The 22,153-nt window shown below is 39.5% G+C and overlaps 1 protein-coding gene across 3 annotated transcripts in view; it reads right to left on the bottom strand.

Moving 5' to 3' along the window:
- chd1 (chromodomain helicase DNA binding protein 1) overlaps positions 1-22,153 on the bottom strand; it is a 65,252-nt gene that overhangs the window by 4,941 nt on the left and 38,158 nt on the right. For all 3 annotated transcript variants that reach the window (XM_061980685.2, XM_061980686.2, XM_061980687.2), the window contains exons 19-35: positions 21,009-21,157; positions 19,923-20,019; positions 19,746-19,841; positions 15,741-15,917; positions 15,496-15,659; positions 15,376-15,417; positions 15,152-15,285; positions 14,881-15,019; positions 11,398-11,548; positions 11,035-11,157; positions 7,918-8,061; positions 7,542-7,835; positions 7,336-7,470; positions 5,049-5,227; positions 3,813-3,912; positions 3,704-3,746; positions 3,386-3,617 (exon numbers count right to left, since the gene is read on the bottom strand). In XM_061980685.2, the coding sequence (XP_061836669.1) occupies positions 3,386-3,617; positions 3,704-3,746; positions 3,813-3,912; positions 5,049-5,227; positions 7,336-7,470; positions 7,542-7,835; positions 7,918-8,061; positions 11,035-11,157; positions 11,398-11,548; positions 14,881-15,019; positions 15,152-15,285; positions 15,376-15,417; positions 15,496-15,659; positions 15,741-15,917; positions 19,746-19,841; positions 19,923-20,019; positions 21,009-21,157 (2,399 nt within the window). The remainder of the gene's footprint in view (positions 1-3,385; positions 3,618-3,703; positions 3,747-3,812; positions 3,913-5,048; positions 5,228-7,335; positions 7,471-7,541; positions 7,836-7,917; positions 8,062-11,034; positions 11,158-11,397; positions 11,549-14,880; positions 15,020-15,151; positions 15,286-15,375; positions 15,418-15,495; positions 15,660-15,740; positions 15,918-19,745; positions 19,842-19,922; positions 20,020-21,008; positions 21,158-22,153) is intronic.

Below are 22,153 nucleotides of genomic sequence, written 5' to 3'. Positions count from 1 at the left end.
TGTAGTTACTGACAGTGAGTTTCTGAAGTGTTCCTGAGCCCATGTGGTGATATCCTTTACACACTGATGTCGCTTGTTGATGCAGTACAGCCTGAGGGATCGAAGGTCACGGGCTTAGCTGCTTACGTGCAGTGATTTCTCCAGATTCTCTGAACCCTTTGATGATATTACGGACCGTAGATGGTGAAATCCCTAAATTCCTTGCAATAGCTGGTTGAGAAAGGTTTTTCTTAAAACTGTTCAACAATTTGCTCACGCATTTGTTGACAAAGTGGTGACCCTCGCCCCATCCTTGTTTGCGAATGACTGATCATTTCATGGAATCTACTTTTATACCCAATCATGGCACCCACCTGTTCCCAATTTGCCTGTTCACCTGTGGGATGTTCCAAATAAGTGTTTGATGAGCATTCCTAAACTTTATCGGTATTTATTGCCACCTTTCCCAACTTCTTTGTCACGTGTTGCTGGCATCAAATTCTAAAGTTAATGATTATTTGCAAAAAAAAAAAAAAAAAGTTTATCAGTTTGAACATCAAATATGTTGTCTTTGTAGCATATTCACCAGAATATGGGTTGAATATGATTTTGCAAATCATTGTTTTCCGTTTATATTTACATCTAACACAATTTCCCAACTCATATGAAAACGGGGTTTGTATAAGCAGCAGTATATTTTAGCTTTAAAAGTGTAAGGTTGTAAATCATTTGTCCAAAAATAGTCGTCTTTGTTGTCTGTCACCAAGTCTGCCATGATTAGAAAACACTTGTGTTTGATTCCGGAAGTAGGAACACACATGTTGCCAAAAGTCAGACATGCGCTGCTATGGAAACAGAAATCAATGCACGGAAAAAAATCTGTCCCGAAAATGACTGAAATTCTTAAAATACGATAAATATTGAATATAATACATATTGTTATGAACGTGTCTGTTACTGCATTATATAGAGACTTGCACTGTGTATATAAAACGTTGCTGGAGGGTTTTGAAATAGTTTTAGAGGGCTTTGAAGGCTACAATGGTGACTTCCATTAGCTGCATCTTTCAATCGTTTTAGATCATCTTTAAAGTCGTAAAAAAAAAAAAAGACGCGTGTTCTTGTCTCTCAGACTACGTTTACACTGCAGGCCAAAGTGGTAGTAATTTATTATAGCTGTTAAGTAGAGGAGACACTGACATCAGCGTGGCTCTATGGGAGATTTGCTTTTCAACCCACATGTAAGCGAATGCGCCACAGCATCAATTCCGGTCTTTCAACAATCACTATTTCTTCGGAATCAAAATATATATTCATATACTACATATGGCCTATTATTTGCGCACGATTGACAAGCAATTCAGAAAATTCAGTCGTCTTTAATAAAAAACTAAACCGGATGTTGTGAGGAAATATCCATTTCCGCTGGCGACTGCGTCTTTGCACACGAATGATCGGCGTTTGAGTGACAGCCATAATCCCTAATCAGAATTGTAGAGCCCCGCGTTAATTTGTCTCTTGCTTCAAAAAGGAAGAAAGAAGTCTGACTTTGTGCATCGCTATCAGTACCTGAGCGCGTTATTATAACAGTGGAATTAACTGATTAGAGTAACCCCTCTTCTTAGTCATTCACAATCTTTATCTCGGCGCAGACTAGAGCGGAGTGCCGTCGCTAACACACACACACACACACACACACACACACACACACACACACACACACACACACACACACACACACACACACACACACACACACACACACACACACACACACACACACACACACACACACACACACACACACACACACACAGAGAGAGAGAGAGCCTCACGACTCGCCAGCGAGAAGTGCCGCAAAGTAACACAAATTTGGAGGAGAAACAAAAGATTATAAAGCCAAAAGTCCTGTTGTGGGAATATGTCAGCTACAAATAGGATGGGCGATATGAGGCCATCAACACGAGCGAAAATGTCGCCGTGACCATGTGATAGCAATAAACAAAAAGACAATGTCCGACCTAATTTTTCCAACTAGGAAAAAAAAATGTACTCCTCTAAAAGGCCTTAGTGGCCACCTACGTGGATAGCACCTTTTAGCTCTTATTTCCAAAATTGTGTACACTACTGAATTGGGGTCTTATGCCGCTTATGTGGACACTTATACTGCTATCTGGTGGTGTCAGAAGAGTATAACATACAATGGAATTTGAAAAAAAAAAAAAAAAAAAAAAAAAAAAAAAAAAGGAAAAATAAAAATTAGCATGTCACTACAAATGAAGTACACATTTGTGTACTTATGGACTAAGTACATCATATCAAAAGTTGATTAAGTTTTTATTCTAATTAGGGTCCAATAAGCCCAAATAGCAAAGAGAAATAAAAAATGCATGTAAACAAACAGCTTGGGCCTTAAGAGGTTAAGATGTTCAATACTTATTAAGGTTACAAAAATTAGTCCATTTAATATTTGTTTGTGTATTTATTTGATAGTTATTTACCTTCCAATTACAGTACAATGGTAAACATCCTACAGTAATGAGGAATACGTTTATTATATCCTTGTACCGTATTTTTCGGAGTATAAGTCGCACCGGCCGAAAATGCATAATAAAGAAGGAAAAAAACATATAAGTCACACTGGAGTATAAGTCGCATTTTTGGGGGAAATTCATTTGATAAAACCCAACACCATTTGAAACATTTGAAAGGCAATTTAAAATAAATAAAGAATAGTGAACAACCGGCTGAATAAGTGTACGTTATATGACGCATCAATAACCAACTGAGAACGTGCCTGGTATCTTAACGTAACATATTATGGTAAGAGTCATTCAAATAACTATAACATATAGAACATGCTATACGTTTACCAAACAATCTGTCTCCTAATCGCTAAATCCGATGAAGTCTTATACGTCTAGTCTCTTACGTGAATGAGCTAAACAATATTATTTGATATTTTACGGTAATGTGTTAATAATTTCACACATAAGTCGCTCCTGAGTATAAGTCGCACCCCCGGCCAAACTATGAAAAAAACTGCGACTTATAGTCCGAAAAATACGGTAAATACCGGTAGTTACTTGTGTTATTATATATTATGATTACATTACAATATAAACACTATAGTTTTGTAGACAAAAGCTTTGAGTCCGCATAAAGCCAAATATTTTAAGTAAATTATTGCAAAATGTTCTAATGTGTGGCACCATGAGCCAAGAATAAGTTGGCAGTCTAAAAGTAACATGTCATTCTTACCTTTTTAATTTTGCCGTTTTATGTATAAAATATAAAAATCGCAAATCGGATCGCAACTTGAGAGAAAAATCGCAATTAGGATTTTTCTCAAAATTGTGCCGCTCTAGTACATATAAATTAAACAATTTAATGTTGGCACCCTCACCTGTCTTGTCTGTCCCTACTGTCAGGTCTGTAGTGGTCTCGGTGGTCTTTGCCATTACTGAATGAGGAGTAGGACCGTTTCCTTGAATCACCCGCAGTCTTCCTGGGAGCCTCCGAGCTGTGTCTGTCCCTGCTGGTGTCATGATGGCGAGCTGTGGGCTGATGTCTGTCTGAGCTGTAGCTGTCCCTGCTGCTGTCGTCCTGGTGACAGCTGTCCCTCAGCCGATCAATATCTGTGGATGGAGCACAATCTTGATGACTCCACATTAACCACGCACCTTATGTTTATTATTGTTGCATTCACCATGAACAGACGTACCTGCGTGTTTAAAGCCCACTGTTCTAGTGTTCTGCTCTGCAGCCTGTTGGAAAACATCAACATCGATATTCATCTTTTGTTGGATAGAGGAACACTGCAGGGCACATACTTGAGCGTTTTCTTGTCTCTTCTTGATGGCGTGCTTGTACAGTTTATGCAACTTCCTGGCATCGAACTCGGTGAATTTAGAAACAAATATCCACAGGTTTCTGTGAAAACAAATATTACAACAAATCACTCACTGACATAGCTCACTATCAATCAATCAAGTTTATTGATATAATCCTTAATCACAAATGCCTCACAAACCACAAGTCTACATTTACACTTTAGATGCACACATACAAACTGTGTTTTATCAGAAGGTGTATTCTGAGGAATGCGTGACAATTCACCAGTGTCATTCTCCAAACCATATTAATCCCAGAACCAATTTGTGGAACCCCAAGCTAGGAATGTAACGCTTACACACCATCAGGCAAGTAACGCTTACGCAATCGTCACCGTATTGAAAGCTAGGGGTGTAAAGTAGGGATGTAACGGTTTAAAAATCTCACGGTACGATATTATCCCGGTATTAAGGTATGTTATTATTGTGGTTTATGTCAACATTTAGCACCTGCTTGGTTTTAAGGACACGGTTGGGTTCATTTTGGGTACAGTAAGGTATCAAAATGTAAAATATAAAGCTGAAGCGATAGAATAAAACATAAAAAACTACCGCATGCGAGCAGGTAACTCTTCAATAAATACAATTATCGCATACAAATGATATAAAAGTAAATAATTATGAAATAAAAATAGTTTTACCAGGTTTTCAGTTAAGTACAAAAATGTACAAATGTGCAACAGTAAGTTTAAAGACTTTGATTTTTTTTTTGTGGTAAAATATTGGTTTCAGTACAGTATTAATAGTTCCAGTTAGTAGTCCTGTTCTTCATTTCTACTGAACAATGGCAGCAAACTGCTTTCATCTTATCCACTTGTCTTTGTTTACGTATTTCACCGGAAAGGCCAAGTGTTTCCAAACAGGAGACTTAAATGACAAAAGGTTTTCAAGCTCTGCCTTCTCCTTGGCACTATTGTTAGCCATGGTTACTGTAAGCTAAAGGCTGCACTGTTTTTGTTGACCTCGTGGTCATGACGCAATAAACACTTCCTGTCCCTCAGTTAATGTGTACTGTGTGGAAAATCATTGCACTTGTGTACTGAACCGAATATTCTATGCCAAAAAAAAAAAATCTACTTTTTACTACGGTACATTAACCGTTACTCCCCCACCTGTAGCCAGGCATGTGAACACTGTCTTTGGTGTATAAATGATGTAGTAATAAACAAAACTTACTTTCTCCACTGTTTAATGAGTTCGGGGTTGGAATACTCCTTGAGACACTCAGTGATATGGTCTCCAATCTTGATGAGACATTGCCGGGTATGTTCCAGCTGCTCACGCTCTGACAGTCCCTTTTCTGGTCGGTCCAACTGCTTGAGTGCTGCCTTGACAGGTCGCATTCTCTCTTTACACTACACATCAAAACACAACATAGTAACTGTTTAGCATTTTTTTCCAGCTCGTTTGGACTGTTGTCAGGGACTAAAATGTATTGATAAAATAGGTGTTGGTGTGGACATGGACTAAAATGGAATTAAATATGTGTTGCTGTGCACAGTGCATCCGGAAAGTATTCACATTCCCACATTTTCTTATGTTACACCTTTATTCCAACATGGAATATATTCATTTTTGTTCTCAAAGCTATACACAATCCTTCATGATGATTACATGAAAAAGGTTTGTAAAGCTTTTTGCAAATTCATCAAAAATAAAAAAAATAAGAAATCACATGTACATAAGTATTCAATACTTTGTTGATGCACCTTTGGCAGCAATATATAGCCTCAAGTATTTTTGAATACGATGCCACAAGCTTGGCACACCTATCTTTGGGCAGTTTTGCCCAGCCCATTCCTCTTTGCAGCACCTCTCAAGCTCATCTAGAGTTGTCCTTAAGCCAATTCTTTGATATCTTGGCTGTGTGCTTAGGGTTGTCCTGCTGAAAAATGAACCGTCAAGAGTTTAAGAACGCTCTGGAACCGGTTTTCACACAGGATGTGTCTGTACATTGTTGCATTAATTTTTCCCTTTACCGTGACAAGTCTCCTAATTCCTGCCACTGAAAAACACCCCCATAGCATGATGCTGCCACCACCATGCTTTACTGTAGGAATGGTATTGACCTGGTGATGAGCGATGCCTGGTTTCCTCAAAACATGACGCCTAGCATTAATGCCAAACAGTTTAATCTTTTTCTAATCAGACCAGAGAATTTTGTTTTTTCATGGTCAGAGTTTTTCAGGTGCAATTTTGGCAAACTCCATGAAGGCTGCCATGTGCTTTTTACTAAGAAATGGCTTCCGTCTGGCCACTCTACTATACAGGCCTGATTGGTGGAAGGTTCTCCTTTCTCCACAGAGGAATGCTGTAACTGTGACAGAGTGACCATCAAATTCTTAGCCACCTCCCTGACTAAGGCCTTTCTCCCCCGATCACTCCGTTTACATAAAATGTATTCTACATCTTGGTTTGTGCTCTACCATGCACTGTCAAGTGTGGCACCTTATATATAGACAGGTCTGTGCCTTTCCAAATCATGCCCAACAAACAAAATGTATTTAAAAATTTAAATTCAATTAAGCTGTAGGAACATCTCAACAATGTTCAATTGAAACAGGATGCACCTGAGCGCACTTGAGCTTCATGGCAAAGGCTGTCAATCCTTTTGTACATGTGATTTCTTAGTTGTTTTTTTTTAATAAATCTGCAAAAAAATATTTTTCCCCCCACATTGTCATTATGGGGTATTGTGTGTATAATTTTGAGGACAAAAATGCATTTTTTTCCATTTTGGAATAAGTCTGTAACATAAAATGTGGTAAACGTGATGCACTGTAAATACTTTCACTGTACATGAACTAAAATGGAATAAATGAAGTATGTGTTGGTTTGGACATGGATTAAAATGGAATGAAATATGTGTTAATTTGTGCATGGACTAAAATGGATTCAAAATTTGTTTTGAAAACAAAAACAGAATTTTAAAAATCTAGCAGTTAATAGATATAAATTAAAGATCTGCCAAACAATGACAAACAGTATAATTGAAGTCAAAGACCACTTCTGTTAAGAACAAAGTTCCCTTGTGCAGGTAAGCAATGTCCACCTCATACAAAAAAATCCATATATTAATACAATTACCGGGTACATGAGGTGACTTTTACGCCGATAATAACGTCAACATGTGCATTTGTAACTGTACAGTTTCAAGAACATGAGCATCTCCAGGTGGAAGAGTCTTTCTTATATTTTTTTACCATTTGGAAATATTCTATGTCCACATCAGTGTGTTGATGTGGACATAGACACAAAAAATAAATATGTGTTTGCGTAGACATGGACTAAAGTGGATTAAAGAAATATGTTTTGATGTGGTCATAGAATAAAATGTGTTGGTGTAGACATGGACTAAGATGGAATAAATGAAACATGTGTTGTGTGGACTGTGGACATGGACTAAAATGGAGGAAATGCTGCAGCACTGCGATTGGCAGCAGGCTGGGATGTTTGAACGCACCACACTGAAGGTTTTTTGGTCTAGTTCTTCAGACTCCTCCAGGCCTTGAATGTTCTCTCCACCTGCTGATATGTGGACTGGCACATCAGATGCTTTCTTTATCCGTTCTCTGAGCTCAGCTTTGTTCTCACTCAGCTGAAAAAATGAAAAATGGTTGAAGTGTTGTCATGTCACTTCATTCAATGTATTCTTGAAAGTGGGCTCACATTTTCCACAGCGTCCTCTTGCTTAATAACCGCTTCCAAAGGGTTCTCTTTTAGCTCCTTTGTGTCTTTTCCATCCCAACTTTCTTCCTTTTTGCATTCTTTTGTTTCTTTTAGCACCTCTCTCTCACCAGAAGAAGAGCCTTCTTCTTGCTGAGCCTCCTCCTCCTCTTCATCTTCCTCCTCCTCATCATCCTCGTCGTCGTCTTCTTCGTGTGCCTCGTTGTCTTCCTTCACTGTTATCCTGTCTGGTCTGCTTCTTCTGCTTGGAGCCTTAACTGGTGCTACTTCCTGGAACTGTGAGCACATGTTCTAAATCAACTTAAACTATTTTAGATGCTACAATCAGTACAAGATACAATATATGTTTACAATGTACCTTTTCCTCCTCTATTTCGTCCTCATCATCCGACCTCTTGTCTGATGGAGGATCTGAGGATGCACTCTTTATTATCTCATCTATCAGAGTTGGCTTCAAAGTTTTGCTCTTTTTGCTTCTTGGCTTCCTCTTTCGAGAATTTGCCTGCACAAAGACAGCATATTTAGTCCAAAAGCATATGTTGGCAGAAAGTGTGAAAGATTGTGCTGGAGGTAGGGCTGAACAATTAAACACGTTTTAATTACATTTTCAACTTTGGCTTATCACAATCATAAAAATATTGGAATCGTAAAAAAACCCGATTAATTAATAAAAAAATAAAATAATTAATTGCACAATGCAATTCCTGAGCTTAAAGGGTGAAACGGATTAAGAGCGAAATAGTAAAAAAAAGACCACGTTTACTATACCATCAGAATGAGAATCAGTTTTATTGGTCAAGTATGTTTAACACGCAAGAAATTTGACTTCATAGACTGTGCTCTCTGTTCAATGTAAATAATTAAAAAAATATAAACAAGTACTTAAAGCAACCCACTACTACCGACCACGCAGTCTGATAGTTTATATATATATGATGAAATCTTAACATTGCAACACATGCCAATACGGCCGGGTTAGCTTACTAAAGTGCAATTTTAAATTTCGCGCGAAATATCCTGCTGAAAACGTCTCGGTATGATGACGCCTGCGTGTGACCTCACGAATTGTAGAGGATATTTTGGGACAGCATGGTGGCCAGCTATTAAGTCGTCTGTTTTCATCGCAAAAATCCACAGTATTCTGGACATCTGTGTTGGTGAATCTTTTGCAATTTGTTCAATGAACAATGGAGACAGCAAAGAAAAAAGCTGTAGGTGGGAAGCGGTGTATTGCGGCAGGTGTTGTGCCGGATAACGCACCCCCGCCGTAGAATGCACTCCCTGACTGTTGTGCCGGATAACACAGCCGGTGTTTCATTGTTTACATTCCCGGAAGATGACAGTCAAGCTTTACCATTGGCCTGTGGAGAACTGGGACAACAGAGACTCTTACCAGGAGGACTTTGAGTTGGATACAAAGACGCGGTACCCTGAGTACGCATGCAGCTGCGGCTTCCAAACATTTGATCGCTTGCCCGTACGTGCGTGCCGCTATGTGCATGTCACGTACGTAACTTTGGGGAAATATATGTGCTGTATGAACTTTGGGGAGGTGAACGGTACTTTGGGCTGTGGGATTGAGTGTGTTGTGCAAGTGTTTGAGTTGCATTGGCGGGTTATATGGACGGGAGGGGGGAGGTGTTTGTTATGCGGGATTCCTTTGTGGCATATTAAATATAAGCCTGGTTGTGTTGTGGCTAATAGAGTATATATATGTCTTGTGTTTATTTACTGTTTTAGTCATTCCCAGCTGAATATCAGGTCCCACCCGCCTCTCACAGCATCTTCCCTATCTGAATCGCTCCCACTGCCCTCTAGTCCTTCACTCTCACTTTCCTCATCTACTAATCTTTCATCCTCGCTCAAATTAATGGGGAAATCGTCACTTTCTCGGTCCGAATCGCTCTCGCTGCTGGTGGCCATGATTGTAAACAATGTGCAGATGTGAGGAGCTCCACAACCTGTGACGTCACGCGCATATCATCTGCTACTTCCGGTACAGGCAAGGCTTTTTTATCAGCGACCAAAAGTTGCGAACTTTATCGTCTATATTCTCTACTAAATCCTTTCAGCAAAAATATGGCAATATCGCAAAATGATCAAGTATGACACATAGAATGGACCTGCTATACCCGTTTAAATAAGAAAATCGCATTTCAATAGGCCTTTAAATAACTAATATGTGCAATACTAATAAATAGTACAGTGGTGAATAGAGCAAAAGCAAAAGATGATGACGTGCGAATGATTTAGGACAGTGACAGATTTGTTCCAGAGTTATTTCACAGCTTTCATCAGAGGGATAGCCTTAGGGAAGAAATTGTTGTTATGACAAGTTGTTTTGGCATACAGTGATTTGTAACGTAACATGGTTGCTAAGTTTTCTCGGACACAGCGCTAGTATGCCCAATGAATAATCAATACACTCAACCAAAAAATTAAGGCCATAAGATTTCCGCGTTAACATAACCGCGGACAAAATAAAAAAATTGGCCAATAAAATTAAATCGGCTATTGAACGCAGAATATCACGGAAATTAACATAAATGTGACTGAAATACTGTCATTGTGAGAAGAAGGAACATTTGTTTGGGAAAATAATGTGTTCGGACCCTTCATTAATCCTTGAAACACTCACCCGCCCCGGCTGAAGTAAACAACGTTGAAACGGCCACTTGAAACAGCGATTAAACTACGAAGCTAAAGCTAGTAAGAACAATCCAAACACCCACAACATATTTCATCTGCTTGTGTTGTTGTGTACTAACAGGACAGCAGTCGCAACTCGAGAGGATCTCTTTCTCTCTTTTTAGCAGCCTCAAGCTGTCTATATACATCAAGCTCGAGACAGCAGCATACTTCCCCCCTTCACAATAACAGCACATTGGGTCTGACTGCACTAACAAAATAAAGGTTTCAAAAAAATACGTTACACAAGCATAATGTACTTTAAGCACTTATTGATACATTTACACAATTATTATGTATGCTTTGACTTAAAATAGTGCTCAAAATTGTCCTAAAACGTATTGCAATAATACTGGTAAATGTGAGAATTTAACAAATTTAAGATTTAAATTCAAAATTTAAATTACATATTTCATTGAATATTATGTAGGACAAAAAACAATGTGGTGGTAAAATAAGTATAAAAGGTAAAAAAACAGATTTCTAAAAACTTAACAGAAAGGAATTATTTTTATTTTTTCGTAATGCATATTTTTAAATTCTTTGTTGTTACTTTTTTTTTACTTGTTTATTGATTACCAATTTATACGCAGTTATCATTTTAAATTAAAGTTTAATTTTGGTGCTACAATAAATAGTCATGTTTTCAAATGAATGAATAATCTTGTTATTAATCATGATTTGAATATCAATCAAAATAACCATGATTATTATTTTTGCCATAATCGTCCAGCCCTAGCTGGAGGTAGCTTGTTGATTTAGATCATAGCAAGACAAGAAGACATACTGTCCCTGCTTGTTTCTGAGCTTCTTTTTTGGCAAGATCTTTGCTCAGTAACTTGATGAGGTAGTCTGCTCTGGTCTGGAGCTGCTTGGCCTGTGGTTTCTTGTCAGGGTCATCTGGTAAGAGCTGGAAAAGATAATATTTACAACAGGGCCATGATGAAATGGTAAAGGGTCAGTGAGCAGTGTTGGGGTATATGCGCTACAGCAGTTGATACATCGTCCTTTAGGAAGAAAACTAAAAGGCAGCTGTGTGGTTGTGCAGTTAAGAACCGAGAAATAAAAATAACATAGGGTAGCGTAAAGTAGAGTAAAATAAGTAGCGGTAATAAGACATTATGCAATCCTAACATTTACTTGAACTTACCTTGTGTGTAAGATTGAGGTCTGGGTCCATTTTGATCATCTCCCAGCTGCCATAACCATACTCATAGATGCCAATGAGGAGGCTGGAGTCATCCTCCTTCCCCCACTCAATGTCAAAGTGTGCTGCCTTTGAGTGGCATGGAATCATGTACCTAATCAGACCCAAAACATAAAAATCTCAATCTCTGTTCACAGTATCAATATCATTTTAAAAACAAACAAACATTTTTTTTACTGAAGAATCAGCATCACAAAGAAACGATGCCATTTTACAAAAATATTCGCCAACGAAATTGGACGATGTGTGCAGCCGGGGTATAGCTTCCACCAGTTTATTTAGGCAGGAATGCTCCCCTATGGCAACGGTAATGATCCTTTTGCAGGTTCACCTAGAGAAACCATGTTACAATGTTTGTTTGGTCTAGATCAGGGATGCCCAAACGTTATGCATCTAAAGGCCAAAGTGAAAATGTGCCAATGGGCTGTAGGCCAAACAGCGATTTTTAAGCATGCAGCAGCACCCTGTTTCAACAACGAAAATCCTTAGTTGAAGACAGCCCTAAAGATGATTAAAAAAAGTGATTTCCTTAAAAACTAAGTTCTCATGGCTCTAATGTTGTGTGAGCCGGGATGTAAAGATACGAACATTTCTCCTATTATAGGTATTATCACCAAAATTATAATGGTTATCACAACTATCACAGTATTGTTTAATGCACTCACAAAGTACATATACTTGTTGTTATTGTTGTGTTTGTTGTCACTCTGTCTTATGCCCCTCTTGTCCCCGCAATTTCCCCCTCTGTCTTCTTTTTTTTTCTCTTTCCATCCTATCCTAAGGCAACAAGATAAGTATCCCGCACTTCTCTTTTGTAAAGTAAACCTGTACAGCCGATATGGGCATTTACTTGAACAATATGATTTTCCCAAGTAGCTGGATAGGACAAAAAAAAAGTACTTTATCACTTATTCCCAAGTCAAAAAAAAAGTATACAAATAAAATATATATCATCACAATATACTTTTATGGCAGAATAAATACTGTATGTTATGTAATAATATTGACTTGACTTAAGAGTCATTATTTTATTTGAGTGTTCAAATATGTTTATCTTCTTACGTTTAAATTTTTAAAAGTTTTTCTGTTTTTTTTTTTTTTTTATGATAAAGGAAAAAAACGTTTGTTGGACGCCTAGCCAGTTTATGTGATGCCATGCAAATTCGCTTCCCGTTTCATACTCCTTCAAGTATAGATGGATCTCTATGGGCTAAGCGAGTACAGCCTGTGCACAATTGAATATGTTAGTTGCTCCAACAGTAATGTGTTTATACTAATTTAGGTTGGGAAATGTCATTTCTTAATGGGGAAAGAGATGAATGTACCTTGTATTCATGAGTGATAGCTCGCATGAATACAAGGTATACAGTGCAACCGGTAGTAAGTTACCGGTAATCAAAATGTTATCAATCACTGTTTTACCATAATTTTAATTTAAAATGGTAATACCGTATTTTCCGCACCATTAGCCGCACCTAAAAACCACAAATTTACTCAAAAGCTGACAGTGCGGCTTTTAACCCGGTGCGCTTTATATATGGATAAATATTAAGATTCATTTTCATAAAGTTTCGTTCTCGCAACTTCGGTAAACAGCCGCCATCTTTTTTCCCGGTAGAGCAGGAAGCGCTTCTTCTTCTACGCAAGCAACCGCCAAGGTAAGCACCCGCCCCCATAGAACAGGAAGCGCTTCTTCTTGTACTGTAAGCAACCACCCGCCCCCGGAAGAAGAAGAAGCGCGCGGTGCATGCTGGGATATGTGACGTTTCATTTCCATTTGTGTGTTTATGTAAAGACCCCAAAATGGCTCCTATTAAGTGTGTTGTCTGTCTAATTATAAATAATGCAGACGAGGCGTGTTAACTGAGTTCTCAACGTTTACTCACAGCGTGCTCATAACCACATTCTAACTCCCAGCATACAACAACGCTTCTCAGGGCTACCGCGCATGCTCGTAACTATCGTTGCATGCTGGGTAGTGTAGTTGTTATATTTGCTAGCTCATAACATCACATTAAAAGACACGCTTACGCGCTTAATTCAATACTCGCCGTCATTCCGGGTGGATTGACAAAAGACCTCCAGCCGCTAGATATTGGTGTCAACAGGGCATTCGAAGCTAGACTGCTAACTGCGTGGGAACAGTGGATGACGAAGAAGCGCGCGGTGCATGCTGGGATATGTGACGTTTCATTTCCATTTGTGTGTTTATGTAAAGACCCCAAAATGGCTCCTATTAAGTGTGTTGTCTGTCTAATTATAAATAATGCAGACGAGGCGTGTTAACTGAGTTCTCAACGTTTACTCACAGCGTGCTCATAACCACATTCTAACTCCCAGCATACAACAACGCTTCTCAGGGCTACCGCGCATGCTCGTAACTATCGTTGCATGCTGGGTAGTGTAGTTGTTATATTTGCTAGCTCATAACATCACATTAAAAGACACGCTTACGCGCTTAATTCAATACTCGCCGTCATTCCGGGTGGATTGACAAAAGACCTCCAGCCGCTAGATATTGGTGTCAACAGGGCATTCGAAGCTAGACTGCTAACTGCGTGGGAACAATGGATGACAGAAGGCGAACACACATTCACTAAGACAGGGAGGCAGCGCCAGACGACGCCAACATTTGCCAGTGGATCGTAAATGCCTGGGCAGATATTTCGGTCACAACTGTGGTCCGAGCTTTCCGGAAGGCAGGATTCACAGAACTGCTGGATAACAGTGACACTGACTCCGATGACTTCGACGAGACGGAACCGGCCATTTTGGATCTCACATTTGCCCAACTTTTCACTTCGGACACCGAAGACGAAGGATTTACGAATGAAGAATAACTTCAGAAAGTGAGCGCTATGTTTATTTTGTGTGTTGTGACATTAACGTTCGAGCAACATTATGTTGCTATTGCTCTGCACTATTTTGAATTTTACTATGTTTGTGATTGCACATTTGCGTACATTTTGGGACAGAGTTGTTAGAACGCTGGTTTTCAATATATTATTAAAGTTTGACTGACCTATCTGACTGTTTTTTTGACATTCCCTTTAGCGCAGCGTAGGCGCGGCTTATAGTCCGGGACGGCTTATTGGTGGACAAAGTTATGAAATATGCCATTCATTGAAGGTGCGGCTAATAATCCGGTGCGCCTTATAGTGCGGAAAATACGGTACTACCTGTGGGGAGTTTTATTGCGATTTATAAATATACCGTTTATCGTTAGAGAATAGAAAATTGCCAGAGAATAGAGATCAATTCTAAGCAGAAATATCAATACTGTCATTGTTTCTAGTGGTTTGTAGCACCTGGAGTGGTCTTAATAAACAAAACATTATAATCTTCATCCAAGAAACCCTTTTGTTTTTAGATAATGCACATCAATAAATGGAGGTTTTATATAAGTTCAATGTTCTTTTTACTAACTTCTTTCTCTCCTCAGCGTCCTCAGGAATGGCTTTGTGAAGCGGAGCAAGCTCTTCCTCATGAGAGATAACAAGCTTGGCGTTGACTTGGACACCAGAGATCCTGAATGTGGGACCTTTTACCTTCCCTCTCCTGCCCCCTACACCAAAGATGTAAAACTTCAATTAGTGTCCATTCCAGAAGCTCCCAGACAATACCTGTGACATGGTATGTATGATATGTGGTATATTTTGTATGTTTGCTTAATCAAAAAAAATCTATCTGAAATTACCAGAATTTCTTTCAGGTCCACATGGGTTCTCGCGTAGTGTTCTCAAACAGCCGTTGTGGACGGTTTCAGCCAAGCGTTTCAGGTCATGTTCAGACTTATCCACAAGTTCGGCATCACGAGCAATAGCATCCAACCTGAGTCAGAAAATTACATGTCCAAATGTCAGAATTGTATTTTCTGACAAAACAAACAAGCGACACAATAGAAAAACAGATTTCAAGTACCTTTCCAGCGGTCCACCAAATTTCTTGTAACTCTTGACAAACCTGTTAAGTATTGGAAAAGATGTCAACAGCAATGTGGAAACTTCAATGCAGATATTTCTTGATAGTCGTGATAGTCACCTCCGGATTTCAGCATCACTGAAGCCCTTGATATTTTCACGCGGAATAGTACGAGGCCGGCCACGTTTCTTTGGCCTCTTTCGATCTGAGTGGGAGTCGCTGTCTGACCCGGAGTATCTCCTGCTCCGGCCCTGCCTTCTGCCCGCATTTGCATTAAAGCTTATCTGTCAAATTTACAAAAGGAAATAGAGTATAATAAATATAGAACATTATCAGCCATACTTTCAGGATTACTGCCCGAGTACCTGTTTGGCACAGTTCCTCATGCGTGGCAGCAAGTAGATCTCCTCTAGCTCCTTCTGCCTCTCCTCCTCCTCCATCCTCCTCCTCTGCTCTTCAGGAATGATGTCATCCCAACTTCGATGGCTACGCTCCGAGTCCATTTCTATTTCCTCTTCATCCATCATGGTGAAGTTCGCTACCTGTACAGGTCAGAGGACCACTTAAGTAGAAGTAGCACATTTTCCATATATAGATTGTTCTCGATTGCTGAACTGAATGTTTTTGATCGTGTCTTTGGCAGTAGGGCATGTTAATGACAGCATGAGTCTGCTTCTAAGAGCTTCAAAGCACTACAGCGCAAGCCAAATGTTTGTCAGTGTTGGGGTCCCGACCTGCTCTGCCACTTTGCGTAATCTCATGTATAGGTTCATGTGTAGGGCAGCTGAGTCAGACCACACTATGATTAATGGCCTGACAAATCCTACTCGCAGTTCTGTCAGATTTTCACACAATTTTTGTAACCATTGGCGAACAAGCCTGTATGCTGGACATTAAATATTGTGAAGGGTTTTACAAATTCAGATAAAAAATAAAAAAGTATTTTATTTTTTATTTATTCTGCTGCTTGTATTTCTTTAATTTGTTTTATCTTTGTCATGTTTTTCTTCTGTGATGTGGATACCCCTGGGTCTGAAATAAATGACTAAATTAAAGTACCGGTACAAGTAGAGATGAAAAACAAGTTAACTTTATATGCTTTGTGTTTCATTCCATCCATTAAACTATATCCAATTGTATTTACAATCCGCAAAGTGTGTGAAAATACCGTCTAAACATCACAAAATGCCACAAATTCAGTCAGCTATTTTTAATATTCCGTTCAGAATACCTTCGGCTATTTCCGGAGATTAACGTCACTGGAGGATCGCTTCTGCATTCTGACCATAGTATCAGATCAGTCACAGTGGAAATACGCAAAAATTAGAAAGACTTTAAAACCCGCAAACAATACCTAATTTACATCTCGTGACATGTATATTCACCAAATATTAGAAATGTTGTTACATAAGCGCTAATGCAGATGAAGTATTTTTTAGCAGTGATAACCGAGAGCTAACTATACTTTATGCTGCACTGGACTCAAGGAGAGACGTTAATGTAATTATAAAATGAAACTGAAGATAGCAGTAATGCAACATATATGGATGCAAACTGCCATAAAACTGTGAAGAAGAAGCAGCTTATGCAGCACTGCAGCATTGAGCCACTGATGTCTTGTTTACTGTCGTTCCTGCTACTGCTGCCAAGTGCCACCCACACTGGTTTAAATGTACCGGTAGCTTAAAATGTGTAGATAATGGGTTTCACTATGTAAAGCGCTTTGAGCCTTTAGAGGAAAAAGCGCTATATAAATATAATTCACTTATTTTTAGGTGCAAAGAATTGTACAGTGGCATACCCCAGCAAATATTACAAAACAATTTCAGTTGAGTCTTTAAAGTGACAATGTAAACATCCAGTGCAAAAACGATATTGTTCACTTCAGTTCACTTTCTGACAAGTAGTGTCACGGGGGGAAAATGTACATCAGTCTGGAATATGCCATTTCTAAAAAAATTAACACATTTTTCATTAAACTTTTCTGATGTTTGACCTCGCTGGCTTCAAATATATTTTCTGGGTGACGATTTATGAGGTGGCAACCTTTCCAGGGTGCTGCCTTTTACCCGAGTGTACCTGGATAGGCTCCAGCCACCCGCGACATCGAGAGAGACAAGCATTGAAAAATGGATTGAGGAATGATTAAGAAATTTTTAAGTTTACTCGTATTTCCCGCCATTTACCATTTTTTGGGGGTGATTTCCGTACGTGCCGAGGGACATGACCGACTGTGCCGCCTTCGAAATGCTCAAGACAAAAGTGGTGCGCTTTGCAGAATGCACACTTTCTTACCTCCGCCTAAGACAGGGGTCGGCAACCCGCGGCTCCGGAGCCGCATGCGGCTCTTTAATCACTCTGATGCGGCTCAGCTGCATACTTGCCGACCCCCCCGATTTTCCCGGGAGACTTCCGGATTTCAGTGCCTCTTGCAGAAAACTCCCGGGATTAATATTCTCCGATTTTCACCCTTACAATAATAATAAGGGCGTGCCATGATGATACAGCATTTAGCGCCCTCTACAATCTGTATAAACAGCGTGCCAGCCCGGCCTCTTGTTATATGCATCTTCTGCTTGCACACGCAAGTGACAGCAAGGCATACTTGGTCAACAGCCACACAGGTTACACTGACGATGGCCATATAAAACAACTTTAACACTCTTACTAATAATGCGCCACACCTTGAACCAAAACCAAACAAGAATGACAAACACATTTCGGGAGAACATCTGCACCTTAACACAACATAAACACAACAGAACAAATACCCAGAATCCCATGCAGCCCTGACTCTCCCGGGCTACATTATACACCCCTGCTACCACCAAACTCCGCCCCCACCCCAACCCTGCGCCCTCACACATCAACACTCCCAACCCCCCCCCCCCCCCCCTCTGTGCGTCGGTTGAGGTGGGCGGGGTTTGGTAGCGGAGGTGTATAATGTAGCCCGGAAGAGTTAGGGCTGCATGGGATTCTGGGTATTTGTTCTGTTGTGTTTATGTTGTGTTACGGTGCAGATGTTCTCCCGAAATGTGTTTGTCATTCTTGTTTGGTGTGAGTTCAAAGTGTGGCGCATTATTAATAAGAGTGTTAAAGTTTTTTATACCACCGTCAGTGTAACCTGTGTGGTTGTTGACCAAATATGCCTTGCTGTCACTTACCTGAGCAAGCAGAAGCCCCATACAACGTGTGGCTGGGCCGGCACGCTGGTTGTAGTGGCCGCTAAATGCTGTACCATCACGGCACGTTCGAGAGAACAGTTGCCCTGAAATTCGTAGCCTGCCGGAAAAATCGAGAGGGTCGACAAGTATGACGCTGTCATGCGCCATTCATATAAAACCCGCGGGTCGCACTAACATTCAATTTTCATATTAAGATGTGGACCGCGTGTCTGAGACCCTTGGTTTATACATAGCACAAAGCAAAAAACAACAACTTTGTATGCAGTGTTATTTCATTTTAAATTTCAAAAGATTTCTGTGACTCCCGTTGTTTTCTTTAATTTGTGAAACTGGTCAAAATGGCTCTTTGACTGGTAAAGGTTGCCGACCCCTGGCCTAAGAGGTTATGTTTTCGCCAGGGTTTGTTTGTCGGTTTGTTAGCAACATCACTCAAAAAAGTTCTGGACAGACTTTGATGAAATGTCCGAAATTCAATTCTTCTCATCTACCGGTACTTCGAAAACACTTCACTCCCGGTTTACAAGGTTCCACGCCCCCACCTTGCCAGTACCGTGCTGTGCAGGGGATTCTGGGAGACGTACCGTAGTTTATTTGCAATCCTGGCCAACGCTAAAGCGCCAGAAAAAAACTACATACCAAGTTTTTGATTGATACCGTCACGGCATTCATTATTGTGAAGCCTTTGAAACCGAAATACCGCGGTATCTACAAAACCGTTACAACCCTAATAAAAAATAATTTTGTAACTCACACAAGTGCTACTTATATGCATTTTACATTTTGCACCAAGGCTGTACAATTATCAATCACAATTTATTTGCTTAAAATTAAAGAACGGAATCAATTTTTTATTTTTTGTGGGGATGGGGTGGGGGGGTATTTCCATACGCAATGCAACGTGCATGCACACGGTCATCAGTATGTAGAGCAAGGGCAGTAGAGGTATCTAGTTTTGGCTGGTGACTCGCTGGGAGTGCCAGCCGACATGCCAACAATGTTTGAGTGAAACAGCATTTATTTGAGTAAACTAAAATCATATAGAAATGTGATCATATATTAGTGTAAATCAAGACAGCAATTTCCGTGCAGCTAATTCGTAGGAGAAAATAAAAGCAAAACACAGGCATTGTCAGGCCCTGTAGAGGATACCAGTCAACAGTTATTGAAAAGAGTCCTCCTATTTACCTTGAACTGAGACAGCAGCTCTTCTCCCACTGTGGAAGGTCCAGGATCATTCTCTCTGGTTTCAGCTCTTTTAAGAATCTCATCAATATCCATTTCCTGTAGACCAGGACAAACCCTTGCATGACACTCCACTACTTCCATGATAATACATTTGAGTACAGTTGAGGTGTTCTGTACCTGGGGTTCCTGCTCCTCGCCCTCCAGCTCTTTGAAAAGTTCCTCGGCACCAAATTTCAGGATGGCAGACAACTCTTCCTTGTTAAATGGTGCTGAACTGCATGACATAAAAAGAACATTGGAAAAGTTCACGTGACATTGACGGTGACAACCAAGTTTTCTGAGGTTGTCACAAGGCAGTAAATAATAAGGATGCAACACAGTAACATACTGGACCCCAGGACTCCAGTTTTTTTCTGTGACACATACAGTACATCTTGCCTTTTTGGATGTGTGTGAGCTTGTGTGCCTGTTAAATGTAGTAAAAAGCCCTCCATGTGACAGTGTCAAACACTTTGTGCCTCTCCCCCTCACAGTTTTGTAACTGGAGCCGAAGCAAAACAGATTTATGGCCACCACTAGCAGATAAATTGACAAACCGCAATTTAAAGAAACACCGGCTTCATTCAAATCTGTTGAATGCTTCTCGTGAGAAACAACGTCTCACCACTCAACCACGGCACCTCACGTTGTTGCTTGAGCAAATTCTGCCTGGCCACAACGCTGACACGCAGGTAGAACTAAGTGACTAAACTATTGATCTAGACTAAGAGACTAAATGTATCTTTTGAGTTAATGAGAGGTAAAAAATAATTATACTTGAATATTTTTTAATCACAGTTTTTGTTAATGTCTCCAATTAAAATTCTCAGATATACTTTTTACTACAAACCTCTACAGAGACGTTTGAGTTTGGCCACAAAATTAACAATTGTCCACAAATTGTGTAAAAAATATATTTTTCTTGAATTGATCATTTAACTTGTTTTGTGCTCGCACATTGTTATTTTGCACTACCTCAAATTCTAACTGCACTGTCTTTTCATTAAATATAGGCTATTTGAGTTTGAAAATGTCCGCAAATTGGGTTACGGTTTGCCATTAAAGGGTTAATAGTGGGTTCCACAGCCAAACCACTGGATATATATACCACTGGAAGCACTGGCATATATGAGTAGTCAAGGAATAGAAAGGTCTTATAATATTTAGTACACCAGTACCACATGTATCTTTGTACCGCTAGTAAATACAGTATTTGTGGCTTGCCTGGAGGGAGCAGTGCCCGTGTGGAGGACTGTTTTCCCTGTTGTGTCCATCCTCTGAATGACAAGGTGATCCAGCACCATCTTCTTCTTTGCTCGCTCAATGATTTCCTCCTCCACTGAACTCTTTGTCACCAGACGATAGATGTTAACCTAAAAGAACACAAGCAGAAGAAGTGATAAGAGAGTACACAAGGTGGGGTGATTGAGGGTTTGACTGTGATAATATAATACAGATGTGAGGACTGGAGGCATTTTTGATGTGTCTATCATCTCTGCTATTCAGCAACAAAGCAACAGGAACAAAATCCCCTTAAATAGTAGTGATCTACTGTAATAAATACTGCTGGGTAGTGATAGGTAAAGGGCACCTCCGTGACTGTATGGCACACTCACTACCTGTATCTACACTGCAATGATAATGTATTAGTGTTTCATAATGGTCCTCTGCAATCAATACATTTGAACTGCAAATGAAATACATTGTTTATTTGTTAAATAAGATCCCCATTAGCTGCTTAGCTATTCTTCCTAGGGTCTGAAATTTCAAAAAAGGTTTGATACATGTACAACATTAGGTAAAAAGCGAATACCCACAAAATCATACATGACAATAACAGCACATTCAAAATAAAACAACCGCTCCACATTAACATACAATAGTTATGCGAATGTGGGATTGCACAATAACCATAAAAGTATATTTTTTTTTACAGAAAAGTTTAACTCCTACCATATTTGCATCCAATCAAATTAGAAAACAAAAATGGACCAAAAAGAAAATGTTAGTCTTGTGTAAATGTATAAAGCCTAAATCATTTTTCAAAACGTTACTGAACTATTTCTACAAATTAAAAAATAAAAATTGCAAAAATAAGTAAATATAGTTGTTTTTGTTTATTTTTAAATGAACAGTTGCGCAGGAAGGAATATTAAATTTGCGCAACTCTGGTCAATGAGCCAAATAGTAAACATTTTACTTTATTTGCCTCTGTAAGATCAAAATGTTACCACACTTCGCAAAAAAATCCGTCTTGTTAGTTTCATTTAGATCGATGGAGAAGTAAATCAAACGCGGCACTCCAACGACTTCCTTTAGTACAAGCTGTCACTTGTGAGCGGAAAAAAGGGCTTCCTGATAAACACAGT

Source organism: Nerophis lumbriciformis, linkage group LG20 (genome assembly GCF_033978685.3).
Source record: "Nerophis lumbriciformis linkage group LG20, RoL_Nlum_v2.1, whole genome shotgun sequence".
NCBI classification, from domain to species: Eukaryota; Metazoa; Chordata; class Actinopteri; order Syngnathiformes; family Syngnathidae; genus Nerophis; species Nerophis lumbriciformis.
This window is presented reverse-complemented; position numbering and strand designations above follow the sequence as displayed.